The sequence below is a fragment of the Ailuropoda melanoleuca genome, chromosome 13, assembly GCF_002007445.2.
Source record: "Ailuropoda melanoleuca isolate Jingjing chromosome 13, ASM200744v2, whole genome shotgun sequence".
NCBI classification, from domain to species: Eukaryota; Metazoa; Chordata; class Mammalia; order Carnivora; family Ursidae; genus Ailuropoda; species Ailuropoda melanoleuca.
Genome location: NC_048230.1, coordinates 43,298,173 through 43,311,514, shown reverse-complemented (window position 1 = coordinate 43,311,514; position 13,342 = coordinate 43,298,173). Strand labels below are relative to the sequence as shown.

The 13,342-nt window shown below is 54.2% G+C and overlaps 1 protein-coding gene across 1 annotated transcript; it reads left to right on the top strand.

Moving 5' to 3' along the window:
* Positions 1-764: 764 nt before the first annotated feature.
* EIF4A3 (eukaryotic translation initiation factor 4A3) lies at positions 765-12,224 on the top strand. The gene is made up of 12 exons (XM_034640096.1): positions 765-996; positions 3,587-3,659; positions 4,276-4,342; positions 4,773-4,835; positions 5,706-5,838; positions 6,063-6,143; positions 7,684-7,825; positions 8,220-8,358; positions 8,931-9,046; positions 11,526-11,633; positions 11,726-11,853; positions 12,000-12,224. The coding sequence occupies exons 1-12, from the start codon at positions 828-830 to the stop codon at positions 12,014-12,016; spliced, it is 1,236 nt and encodes a 411-aa protein (XP_034495987.1). The 5' UTR covers positions 765-827; the 3' UTR covers positions 12,017-12,224.
* The last annotated feature ends 1,118 nt before the right edge of the window (positions 12,225-13,342 follow it).

The window sequence follows — 13,342 nt, the reverse complement described above, 5'->3', positions numbered from 1 at the left end:
AAAAGCGCGATTCTCGAACACAGAATGAACCCAGGTCAGGAGGTGACGCCGGTCCAGTGGCGAGCGGTGAAGCCCGGCATTAGTGGCACTTAGGGTAGGACCGGCTCCCGCGCACAGGGAAAAGCCAAACCCTTCGGGCCCCCTTCCCGAGCAGGCGTGTCGGCGCCCCCCGCCCACAGGGGGCCCGGGAGCTGCAGGTGTAGAGCAGCCGGGGGCCGTGCCCGGGGCCCGCTCGCACCCCCGGCGTGGGGCGCTCCCCTCACACACTCGACCGCACAGGGGCTCTCTTCCTTAGGTGCTTAAAACCCGGCCACCTCATCAGGGCTGTCAGCAAGGCTTTCCACTAGGAAACCGTTTGCGTTTTTCCATCGGGCGCCAGCGCTGCGTTTCCCGCGGCGAGCGAGCGCCCTCCGCCCGAGCCGGGGACCTCGGCGGAATAAGGGTGCGGACCGGGCGCCCGGCTCGGCTGCTACCGTCGGGGGGGAGCGCCAGGCCCGCCGGCACTACGACAACAAAATCAGAGAAACGAAACCGAGCAACCCACTCAACTCCCGTTCCCAGGCGCCTCCGCTGTATTTATAGGGGCTGGGCGGTGCCCCGCCCCTAGAGAGATCCCGCGGGATCTTAATTCGCGCGAGAGCGGTAGCAGCACCGCCCCTCTCCCTGAAGGCAGCCCCGTTTCCCCTTTCACATGGAGAGAAGCTCGCGGCCCCGACGCAGGCTCGTACGCACGCGCGCAGTGGCGTCAGTTCCTGGCGCCGGCGGCGCCGGGCCCTGCTTCCGCTTTCCGCTGCGGCGCGCGCTCCGCTTTCAGCCGACTCGGGATCATGGCGGCCACGGCCACGATGGCGACTTCGGGCTCGGCGCGGAAGCGACTCCTCAAAGAGGAAGACATGACCAAAGTGGAATTCGAGACCAGCGAGGAGGTGGACGTGACGCCCACGTTCGACACCATGGGCCTGCGGGAGGACCTACTGCGCGGCATCTACGCCTACGGTCGGGGGCCGCGGGCGGGGAGGGCGGGGGCGCGGCCGGGAGGGAGTCCCTGGGCCCCCGACAGGCGACCCGCGTCTGGCACGCCGCGCCCTCACCGCGTCGGTGGCGGAGGGTTCGGCGCGTCGTCCTGGGTGCACAGCTCCGCGCTGGGCCCGGCGAGGGCTGTGAAGTCTTCGGGCGCCGGGGAGTCAGTTCGGAGCGGATAACGGGCTTGTACCTAGTAGGTGCTAGGGACCCGCGCTGTCTGGGCCCTTAGGGTTTAGCACTGAACCCGGCAGGCTTGTGCCCTAAGGGAGCTTAAGTGAGTTCGGGGAGAAGCGCAGCCTGGAGCCGAGCTTGCTTCAGGTGATGGGGTTGCGAAGGGGCAGGGTCGGGGAAGTAGTGGGGCTGGTCGGTAACGGGGCTCCCAGGAGGGGCTGACATTTGAGCTGAGGTCTGGATTAAGGAGCCCATTGTGAGAGGACCGGGCAGAGGGAGCAGCTGGTGCCAGGACCCTGCAGCACTGAGTCGAGTGCCTCCCAGGAACAGAAAGAAGTCCTCCGTGGTGGGAGCCCTCGCCGGCTTTGGAGCGGCAGGCAGGGCCAGATCTTGCAGAGCACCCTCTGAGCTGATGAAGAGCTTGAATTTTATTTCTAAGTGCAGTGGGAAGCCATTGGCGGTTTTAAGCAGGGGAATGACGTGGTCAGATTTGCACTTTCGGAGGTTATTCTGGGAGTCTGTGGATTTGAAGGGAGGTGAGAGGTGGGCAGGGGAGGAAGGAGGGACCTGAGTCCAGAAGAGTTGATGGTGTTGAGGTGGAGTTGGGGTGATGTGAGCAGCAGAGGAAAGAGGCTTCCTGGGTGTTGTGAGCAACTGGTGGGTGGTGCTGCCATTTGCAGAGGTGGGGAGCAGTTGAGGGAGGCAGGTGAGTGTGAGGGGCCTGTGAGCCATCTGGTTGGAGATGTCTGGAGCCTGGGAAGAGGTGGGGTTGGGGATGCAGATGGGAGTGATCAGCATCTGTGCCTAACGCCTGGGACTAGGCTGAGTTTTACCCAACAGTCCTTGATATTACTACAGTTTAGACAGAGCAAGGGGATAGGAGGTGAGAAGTGCCATTGCAGCAGACTTGGTGGTGAGGCTGACAGTCCTGCCTGCCTTTTGTCGTTCAGGACATCCTGGCCACAAACACTGTTTTTATTTTTTTTTATTTTTTTTTAAAAGATTTTATTTATTTATTTGACAGAGATAGAGACAGCCAGCGAGAGAGGGAACACAAGCAGGGAGCGGGAGAGGAAGAAGCAGGCTCATAGCGGAAGAGCCTGATGTGGGGCTCGATCCCATAACGCCGGGATCACGCCCTGAGCCGAAGGCAGACGCTTAACTGCTGTGCCACCCAGGCGCCCCCACAAACACTGTTTTTAGTTTCCCATCCCTGTGCTTGGTCATCAGGAGGGTTTTAGATCATCTGTTACAGTTTTAATGTTAGACGGGATACTAACATTTTAAAAGACTACCCAGAAGTAACTAAACTACATCTTTTGTACATCAAGTTTTGTTTACTTGGAAGATATATTTATCCCTTCAGAGTAGCCTCGTTCTTTGGTAATGGCTGTGCTGGAGGGGGTAGTGTCCTAGTTCATGAGGCTGCGTCATGTGGAAGGAGCACAGCGTGGACCCCCCCCACAGAACCACCCAGGCTGTGAAATCAGTGCTGATATAGATGGCATGAACAGCCGGCAAACTGATCTGGAGAGGAAAGGGGTGGCTGCAGTGTTACTGGATTCATTTTCCGCTCTCAGAGTTTAAAAAGTAATGGAAACGGGCGCCTGGATGGCTCAGTCGTTGAGCATCTGCCTTCAGCTCAGGGCATGATCCCAGCGTTCTGGGATCGAGCCCCACATCGGGCCCTCCGCTGGAGGCCTGCTTCTTCCTCTCCCACTCCCCTTGCCTGGGTTCCCTCTCTCGCTGGCTGTGTCTCTCTCTCTCAAATAAATAAATAAAATCTTAAAAAAAAAAAAAGTAATGGAGACAGTAAAAAGCGATTCAGGCTATTGTAACATAGTCAGTACAGAAGGAATGAGGGGCGCCTGGGTGGCGCAGTCGTTAAGCGTCTGCCTTCGGCTCAGGGCGTGATCCTAGTGTTCTGGGATCGAGCCCCACATCAGGCTCCTCCGCTGTGAGCCTGCTTCTTCCTCTCCCACTCCCCCTGCTTGTGTTCCCTCTCTCGCTGGCTGTCTCTGTCAAATAAATAAATAAAATATTAAAAAAAAAAAAAAAAAAGAAGGAATGAGTAACAGGCGAGCCTCTTGCACCCGTTCTTTAGGAGTACCACCATTAACATGTTGGGGTGTTTTTGGTAATCTAACTGGGGCCTCTGGATTCTGCAACGATGTTTCTTTTATAGAGATTTTGTCTGTACAAATAAGATCCATGTTAGTATAAAAATACAGTCCAGCCCAATCATTCAGCAGCTGTTTCTGGAGAGCTTCTGTGTGTCGGATTTTGGGTTAGGAGGGGTGCAGGTGGGGGCTTAAAAAAGATACAGTCTGTGCCCCAAGGAGCTTCCAGTGTCCTCATGGTTAGAACTGACTTTCTCTGTTTCTTTTTACAGGTTTTGAGAAACCGTCAGCCATACAGCAGCGAGCCATCAAGCAGATCATTAAAGGGAGAGACGTCATTGCTCAGTACGTCCCTGGCACCGATGGGGGTTAGGCGCTAGTCAGCTGAGTGTGTTGGGAGGACCGCTTTTCTCCCTATCCACAGACTCGCCACCAACCCTTCCCTTGACTTTAGCCACAGGTGTCTTGTTTTGTGTTTTTCCATCCTTTACTCTAGAAGCTGTCATATTTTTAGCCAGTTTTACTTATCAGTTGACATGTGAACGGTTTATAATACTCTCTTAATGGCTTTATTCCTGATTTGCCTTAATTTTAAAGACTCATTTACAAGAAAAATTATCTTGGGGGGCAGTTTTAGTCCCAGATTACAGAAAAGCATTCCATTTATATAAAAGGGACTCTCTCTTTTTCTGCCACCTGTCACACCTGTCAGGGTTGTGGACCCTGCAGCTCCNTTGGGGCCCCCCCGCCCCCCCCCCCCCCCCCCCCCCGGTGCAGGGGCCGCAGCTGCTGACTGGGCCCGTGACTGCGCGGGGGAGGCCTTGGTCCGCTCGGGGGGTGGGGCATCAGCTCGGAAGGAGCTGCCCACGTGCTTCTCAGCCCACCCCTCAGAGCACTGGGCTGGTGTGAGTGGGACCAGGTAGGCCGTCCTTCACCCCGGTGCGTGTGTTTTCTTAAACAGATCGCAGTCTGGCACGGGCAAAACTGCCACCTTCAGCATTTCTGTCCTCCAGTGTTTGGATATCCAGGTAATTCGCCACTCTTCAAATGAACCTTCCTTTAATCCTAGGATACTCTTCCTTTTCTCTCGTAACTACAGTGTTCAAAAGGGACAGTTTTTTAAAATGTCTGTTTAGTTGTACAGACTCAAATTTTTTAAGAGACTCTTAATTGCACACTAATATGAGAGCTAACCCATACCCTGTCATACATTCCTTGTCATTTAAATGGAGAGAGATTTTAGTGGACATTGTCGTCTGCAAGCAGGAGTCCTGCCCAGGGAACCCCACGATGGCTGGGTTCACACTTGAACTTCTACTCGGGCTCATTTACCTCCCATTAGAAATGAGATGTGTGCTTAACACATGGCAACGTTCAAAATAGATCTGCGTCTGAATTAGTTCGCAGTCTGCCTTGAGAATACTGAGGATTCTGTTTTCTGACAAATTATTTTACCAGGTTCGTGAAACCCAGGCTTTGATCTTGGCTCCGACAAGAGAGTTAGCCGTGCAGATCCAGAAGGTGAGCCGCTGAGCGGTGGTGCCGTATTTGCAAGTACTGCTTTCTAGTTCAGGTGTAAAAGGCCAGTGGGTTGATTTAATCTGACTCTGTTTTTCCGTTCCTTCAAATTTTGTTTCCTGATTCCTAACATTTTGTCATAAATCATTGTTACAGGAGTTGCTGGTTTATACTAAGTCATTTTTAGTGTAGCTGGTGTGATTCCAATAGCTTTTTGCAGTCGCAGAATTATAATTTTTTCCACAAAAAGCCGTTTTAGTAAAATAATTATTTTTGTACTTAACGGTGTAAAGATTTATTATATAAGTCTTTACGATATATTTTAAACATATAATTAATATATATATGATTAAGATGTTAGTATTGTGTCTTGGTGGCTAGGATTATGAATTTTATGTATTTCCAGTGTTTTGTAATTAAAATATTTTTTCTATAATAAGAAGCCAGTAAAACAGGGGCGCCTGGGTGGCACAGTCGTTAAGTGTCTGCCTTCGGCTCAGGGCGTGATCCCGGCGTTATGGGATCGAGCCCCACATCAGGCTCCCCTTCTATGAGCCTGCTTCTTCCTCTCCCACTCCCCCTGCTTGTGTTCCCTCTCTTGCTGGCTGTCTCTATCTCTGTCAAATAAATAAAATCTTTAAACAAAACAAAACAAAAAAGCCAGTAAAACAAACTTCATTTTGGCAAGAAAAGCCTAGAAGAGGGAGGGTGGGTCTTTTTGTAGTTTCGTTGTATAAATAAGGGAATAAATAATACTTGGGGTTCATCTTATATTGGAGTAGAGATTACCATCACTTTGGGGAAACTCCAAGGTCTCTGGCTTCAGCATGGTCCTGAGGGCAGGCCCCAGACGTGACCCCTGTTTTAATTCAGGGCCTGCTCGCTCTGGGGGACTACATGAACGTCCAGTGCCATGCCTGCATCGGGGGCACCAACGTGGGGGAGGACATCAGGAAGCTGGACTATGGGCAGCACGTTGTGGCTGGCACACCCGGGCGTGTCTTTGGTAAGCGCTTTTGTCTGTAAAAGTTGTGCGGTGGGTAGTGTTTGTAAGACACGCTTGAACGACCCAGCACTGTTCTCCATTTGCCGTGCTGCACACTGGAGTGTTGGCGTGTGGGTGACGTGTAAGAAGTGGGCAGAAGGTCTCTGAAATGCTCCGAAACCAGGTGGAATGCCCGACTGCTTCCTCGTAGCCTGAGGTCTAACGATTTCAAACTGATTCTACAGACATGATCCGGCGCAGGAGTTTGAGGACACGTGCCATCAAGATGCTGGTGTTGGATGAGGCAGATGAGATGTTGAATAAAGGTATGAGTCACAAAAGCCTAGATTTCCTCCTGACCTTGTTTCTCCTGTTCACTTGTTCACGTCCTAGAGTCGAAACATGCCGCAAATACGAGCGCTCTGGGTATCAGCAGAAAGCCCCGTGCCCTGGGGGCTGCTGCGAACGGGAACCCCGTGCACCTTGCTCTTCTCACCGGGTGGGTGGGGGTAGGAAGGGTGGGGTGGGGGTGAGGCTGGTCTCAGCCAGAACCATGGTATCCGCAGCGTTACCCCTTGTGTGTCTGGGGTCGGCATAGATGGGGAGGCGTGTGCTCGAGGTGGGGCGTGTAGAAATGCGTGCTGTGGATTGTGGGGGCACAACGGTGTGGCAGAGAAGCTGGTTTTGTGGCAACGGGGTAGTCTTGTCCACATACTCTGTCATTTAACTAGTTGTCTTATTGGTTGTCTAGGCTGATTTTATTCTTTAACCAGTTAATAAGATGAATTTCTAGACTTGAGATGTGTATTTTTTAGGCTTTTTATGTGTTTCTACCAAAATGTCTGAGGACGGGTACGTAACGCCCCTCAGTGATGACAGCTGTGCTTAGTCCACGGTGGGGAAACACATCCTAAAAATGTCACCTTGAGCCAGGGCCTTGTTACAATGTCATCTTCCCTGCCTGCACACACCCTCCCCCTCAGTCTCCGCCTCATTACCGGGGATTGATGGGGCGTCTCCCAGGCATCAGGGTCACCCAGGTGAAGGAGGCGCTTGCCTTTCTGCGCTGACCAGCAGTGCAGGTGTGGTTCTCGGTGGTTCTCCTAGCGTCCAGGTCCCTGAGGGCTGGTCTTCAGCTGAGAGGACACACAGTTACCCACAGCACTTAGGGCTTCCTTAGTGTCCGAGGAAGCCATGGCTGCCGGTGGCTCTTTGGCTCCTGTCCGGTGGGCAGCACTTCTCAGAGTGAGGTCTCCAGACCAGCAGCGTCCGTGTCCTCTGGGAATTTGTTAGAAATGCAGATCTTGGGCTCAGTAGTTTGTGTGTCACAGCGTCCCGGTCTGTTCAGGGGTCGCGGGACTCTGGGCATTCTCACACGCTCACCTGCTGACCCCATCCTGCCCGCGCCAGACGGAGGTGGTGGTGGTGACCCGTGGGCCAGGTGCCGCAGATTGAGGTGCAGTTGACGCGTGATGTCCTAGTTTTCAGTTCACAATCATCATGATTCCGTGGGTGGGAGTTTTATAACTGGAAGATGGTTCTGTAAAAATGCCGCTCTCTGGATTCCCGTCACTGTGGCAGATCCCCACAGGGCGGCAGAGCTAGGATGGAGCCGTCACCGCCAGCAGGCGTCTGAGGCGGGCGACCGGGGCTGGGTTTCTGTCGCTCTTAACTGTCGGCACCCGGGCCTCTCGGGCGGGTGGGGGCTGTGATCCCCAGAGCCCACCGGGGAGCAGCGGAGGAGCGGGGCGCGTGGATTTCCCGGCTCTGGAAGAGAGTCCTCGTACAGCCTTACGCCTCACCGTTGCCACTTCTGTGTCAGAGAGTGCAGCCTTCAGGACTCACCGTGCCTCTCCTTTGTCCCAGGTTTCAAAGAGCAGATTTACGACGTGTACAGGTACCTGCCCCCAGCCACGCAGGTGGTGCTCATCAGCGCCACGCTGCCTCACGAAATCCTGGAGATGACCAACAAGTTCATGACGGACCCCATCCGCATCCTGGTGAAGCGGTGAGAATGCCCTGCTTCTGGGCGGTGTGAGAACGTAGCCACGTAGCTTGTGTCTGAGGTTTAAAACGTGAAAATTCTTCTCTATTTTCTATTTTGAAAAGCCAGCTTTTATATGTGTGTTCCCCTTTGGCCCAGTAATTCCAAATTTATCCGGTAGCTGATGGTGTTTTCCCTCAGCGTTGTGGGAGTAAGATACATAATACGCGGGGTAGCGGCCGTTGAAGGCTGACTGGTCGGCATGTGGCCTGTGCAGCGGAAGTGCTGACCGCTGCGGGGCTGCGGCCGCAGGGGCGGGGGCCGCCATGGGTGAGGCGGGCGCCGGGGCGCTTGGCTTGTGTATGCCCTCAGGTCTGGGCGGGAGAATGTGTTCACAGGACTTGTCTTTGTCTTCTAGTGATGAATTGACTCTAGAAGGCATCAAGCAGTTCTTTGTGGCGGTGGAGAGGGAAGAGTGGAAATTTGACACACTGTGTGACCTCTATGACACGCTGACCATCACTCAGGCGGTCATCTTCTGTAACACCAAAAGGAAGGTAGGCAGCCACCCGAGCTGTTCAGCGTCCTTCTGGCCCAAACTGAGGGTGGGTTCTCTCGGGAACGCAGATCAGCCCTCGTCTGTAAAGGCTCAGATGTGAACAGTCGGGCGTGTCCAGTGAACTGTGCAGAGGTGTTGACGCTGGTCGCACCACCGAAGCCTTGGGAGTCACTGGTGGGACCTGGGCCTGGGTCTCGTGGGCTCCCAAGTGATGCTCGTGTGCAGATGCAGCCGAGAGCGCCTGGCGGCTCCCTTGAAACAGGAAAAGGAGTTGGGCCACCTTCCAAAAAAGATGCAAATTTGAATTTCAAATGAGAACAGTGAGAGATGGTCTTTCCTTTCCCTTGAGGAGTTTACACGGAACAAATAAGAGGAGTCTTACCCTGACAGTGCTCGGGAAAGTGCAGCACTCTGCACGTCTAGCGAAGGTTGGTCCGAGTTTCAAGAGCACTTGCGCTCTGAGTGTTCACCGTAGACGAGGTTCTGCTTAGATGATTGCGGTAAAATCCAGAACACACCGTCTGGTTTGGTTTCCGAGCTTACAGCGGCGTGTGCTGGTTTGACGTGCAGGTCGACTGGCTGACAGAGAAGATGAGAGAAGCCAACTTCACGGTCTCGTCCATGCACGGGGACATGCCGCAGAAGGAGCGCGAGTCCATCATGAAGGAGTTCCGGTCCGGCGCCAGGTGGGCCAGCTCTCTCCACACCCGGTCCTGCCAGTGGTGGTCCCTGGGCTCTCCACTTGGGGCCTGTGCTGGATTCCCTCACGCTCCTGGCTGTGATGGGTGCTGCCGAGGTGGCCCTAGGGTGGCTTGAGCGGTGGTGGCCTTCGCTGAGTGGCTTGGTTGGCTTCTTTGAAGCGTTTCGTTGTTGCTGAGTAAGGAGATTTTCCGTTCATCTTTCCGTGGTTGGTCGTTAGCTTAATCCCACTGTGGTCCGAGAACGTGCTTTGTTGGCTTACATTCAGCTGCACTTGGCGGCCCAGGGCACGCTCCCCTTTCAGGTGCTGCGTGTGTGTGCGCGTTCACAGGCCGAGCGCCGTGCGGTGCAGATGCCCTGGGTCCTTGCCTCTGTTTCTCTTCGCCATCCCGGCGGCTTCCAGCGGGTGGTGGGTGCAGTTGCCGGAGGCTCGCGGTGCCTGTGCGGGTTGTGTCCTCAGGCCGGGCGTGCACACGCGGAATCACTCTGTCCGCGGAGGAGCAGCTTTCGCCACGGACGCATCTGTCTCCTTGGGGCTGCCTTCTGTCTCCGGTCCTGCCGTGATGCAGCCACGGTGGCCGCATCGGGCGGCTTTCCCCTCCAGGCACCTCACGCCCGCGGCCTCCCATTTGCAGTCGGAAGCCACGCTGTCCTGGGCGCCCGCGGCTCTCCGTGTGTTTCGGTTTGGGTTTCCTGTAGTCTGATGGTGATCGCGGTCCCTTAACTGGAGCCGTGGGTGCGGTTTTGTTAATGCCGACGCTGGTGTGGTAGTTTACACTGACCGTGTCGTGAGTGCATTTTATTTCTTGTGTTCCTTCTCCGATTTCTTCGTTTATCTTGGATTTCTTCTTACTGTTGTTCTTTCTCCGCAGTTCTGGGTTTGGAAAATGTTCGTGCCTCCGTTCGTTGAGTAGCCCCCTTAGCACAGCGCGTGTCTGTCCTCTGCTGTCGTGATGGGCACTGGGGCCATCGTCCCTGCCCACAGAGGCTGGAAGCGGTTACGTCGTGACCCTGTCCTTCTGTGGAAATTCCACACAATGTCTTTGCTCCATGTGACAGAATGTGTTTACGGTCAGACACGTATTCACCATTTGTTTCTCTCTTCCTTCGTCCCTGACCTTCCGTCTGGGATGCGTTTCCTTCTCCCCGAAGGATGTCTTTGTGTGTGTGGTTGGGGGCTGCCAGGGACAAGGTGCGGGTTTTAGTTTGTCTGGAAGTGTTTGCTTCACTTGGAAATGCCTCCTTCCGACATCTCGAGGGTGGGATTTGCTGAGAGTTCTGGGGACGCAGGTGTTTGTGTTGGAAGAACCTGCCCAGCCCCCTGGTGTGTTGCTGTTGCTTCTGTTTCTGCCCTGATGTGTCTGAGTGTGGCCCTCGTCTTTGCTCCTGTCTGGCAGGCGTCTGACCCCCCAAGCCTGGCCTCCCCTGCCAGCGTGGCTGGGGTCCTGTTTTCTCTCCTCCCCCTGGGGCTGCGCGTGTCGTGATGATGTGGGTGGGACACTTTCCTGTTTTGTTTTGAACTCTTTTCTCCCATGTTACTGTTCCTTCATATTCAGTGCTTCTAGACCAGTCGTGTCCAATAACCTACAATTCAAGCCATAAATGTAACCTGGGATTTTCTGGTAGCCATGGTAAAACAGATAAAAAGAACCAGGTGAAGTTGATTTTTAATAAATTTTATTTAACCCGATGTGGCATATCATTTCAACATTTTCAACATGTAATAAGCATTAAAAATTTTAATTAAGGTTTTTTTGCTTTTTTCCCTAAGTATTCAAAATCCTGTGTGTATTTTACACATCCAGAGCATTCCATTCCAGGCCAGGCACATTGTGGGTGCGCGGCAGGCGGGCAGGCAGACTGGCGGCCTCCGTGTTGGACGGTGCAGGCCGGTGGTGTGTCAGATCCTGTCCCGGCTGACGGGCAGAGTGGTGTGGGGTGCAGTTCAAATTTGAAGACATGGTGAACCCGGCACGGGAGTCAGTGACGCCACCATTCCTGACTCCTTAGGCAGAAGTAAATTGTGTCTCCCCATGGTTGACAGGGGTAACGCAGAACAACGAGAGGTACTTGAACTATCATTTGGTAGCGCACAGGAACCCAGTACAACTAAGTACGCAGAGTGCCCTTCTGCACAGGTCTGGTTCCGTCCGTGACCCCTCACACCTGCTGGGGGCCCGTGTGAGGGTGACCCGATGTGTTTTCAACTCGTACCCAGTCCAGAACTTATTTTTTTTAAGGTTTTATTTGTTTTAGAGAGAGTGGGGGGAAGAACAGAGGGAGAAGGACAAGCAGATTCTGTGCTGAGCGTGGAGCCTGATGTGGGGCTCGATCTCATGACCTTGAGGTCACGACCTGAGCCTAAATCAAGAGTTGGACGCTTAACTGACTGAGCCACCCAGGCGCCCGCCAGTCTAAAACTTTTATGACTAAGGCGATTGCCTCAAATTCCTTCTCTTTTTACAGCCGGGTGCTCATCTCCACAGACGTGTGGGCCAGGGGGCTGGATGTCCCGCAGGTGTCCCTCATCATTAACTACGACCTGCCCAATAACAGAGAGTTGTACATACACAGGTACGGGCAGGCTTCTCAGGGTTCTCCTTGTTGGCGGGTTTACCGTCACCTTTTCTGCTCGTTTACTGAAACGGTTTGTTCTGCCCTTGAAGAATCGGGCGGTCAGGCCGCTACGGCCGCAAGGGGGTGGCCATCAACTTTGTGAAGAATGACGACATCCGCATCCTGAGGGACATTGAGCAGTACTACTCCACCCAGATCGACGAGATGCCCATGAACGGTGAGTGGCCACCTGTCCCTGGGGTGGGGACACTGGAGCCCTTCTCCTGTTTGTTTTGGGGAAGTCCTGTGAGCCTCCAGCGAGAGCTCTGCGTTTTCATTGTTTGTGTTATCCCTCACCTGTACCTGTACCTTTCTTTCTCTCAGTGGCTGATCTGATCTGAGGAGCCCGCTGTGCCGATGAGCCGGCGACCGTCCGCCTGCCCTGCGCTCCAGCTGGGAAGCACTCGGAGGCTGGGTGACGGGGTTTGTGTGAGCTCTCCGACAGCCCCCGGCACGAGCCCTTGGTGTTCTTTTCTTATCCACATGTAAATAATGCAGTGCCCTGGAGTTTTTTCATTAAACGTTTAGAACTTTTATCATAAACTCTAATTTGTTTCTTTCTTTCTTTTTTTTTCCGAACGTTAAGTAATCTCTGCACCCAGCGTGGGGCTTGAACTCACGACCCTGAGATCAAGAGTCGCCCACTCCATTGACTGAGCCAGCTGGGCGCCCCTATAATTTTTGTTTCTTAAGGTGCCACGAGGTTTTCTGGTGACGTGCAGTGTGATCCGGGCAACAGGCCCTTCGCCCGTTCTCTGGTCTCTCGAACAGTAAACAGAAGCGGCAGAACCGTCCGCCTCTGCAGACCGGCCACACTGGTCAGGATGATGGCGCTGCGAACGCCGTGGGTGCTGGGCAGCTTGGGACCCCGTTCAGGGTCATCCGGCGATGCTGACGGAATCGTATGGTGTGTGAAGGGGACTTCCCATAGGAACCCCCGACCCAGAGAGAGCGCACAAGTCTCAGGCAGTGTGTGCGGGTGCCCCCGCGCCAGCAGCAGAGACTGGGACACCACAGCCCCGGCCACACGCAGCCGCGCTGTCTCCATCCAGGACGCGGCAGCCGTCCCTGTACTGGACCCCCTTTCTTAAGGACGGGAGGGAGGGAATTCGGAGGCGGAAGACGCAGACTGTAAATCCTTGCCCCAGCCTGGCCTTGGGTTTGTGCACCGGGCGCCGGGCACAAGATAGGAGCGCTGGGGTCCGGCTTCAGAAGCACAGCTTGGTACGGCGGAAGAGGAACGGGTACACGCGGGGCGTCGGCGGCAACTCGGAGGACATGACAGGAAGCCAACCGGAAGGTAAGACGCTTGAGAAGCTGAACTCAGATGCTGTCTAGGAAAGATAGCAATTAGAAAAACACAGGTAATCACGAAAACTGTTGGACCTTGCAGGTGACTCGGATGCGATCCATGGTTATCCAAGGTTTAATAACCACCCTAAGTGTTGCAAGGGTGTAGGGAATGTTTATGTTGGTGTCGATAGGTACAGACTTTCTGGAAAGCAGCCTGGCTCTGAGCAGTCGGAGCAATTAAAATTGAGAGAGTGATTCTGCCTCGGGCAGTAGTCTGGAATGTAGACTGCACAAGTGCATTCCCCACGGTGTACTACGGCACTGAGAAGGGAAGTGAGCGCTCGGCACTGGGGGCTTTGTGGGCGAACTTGGCA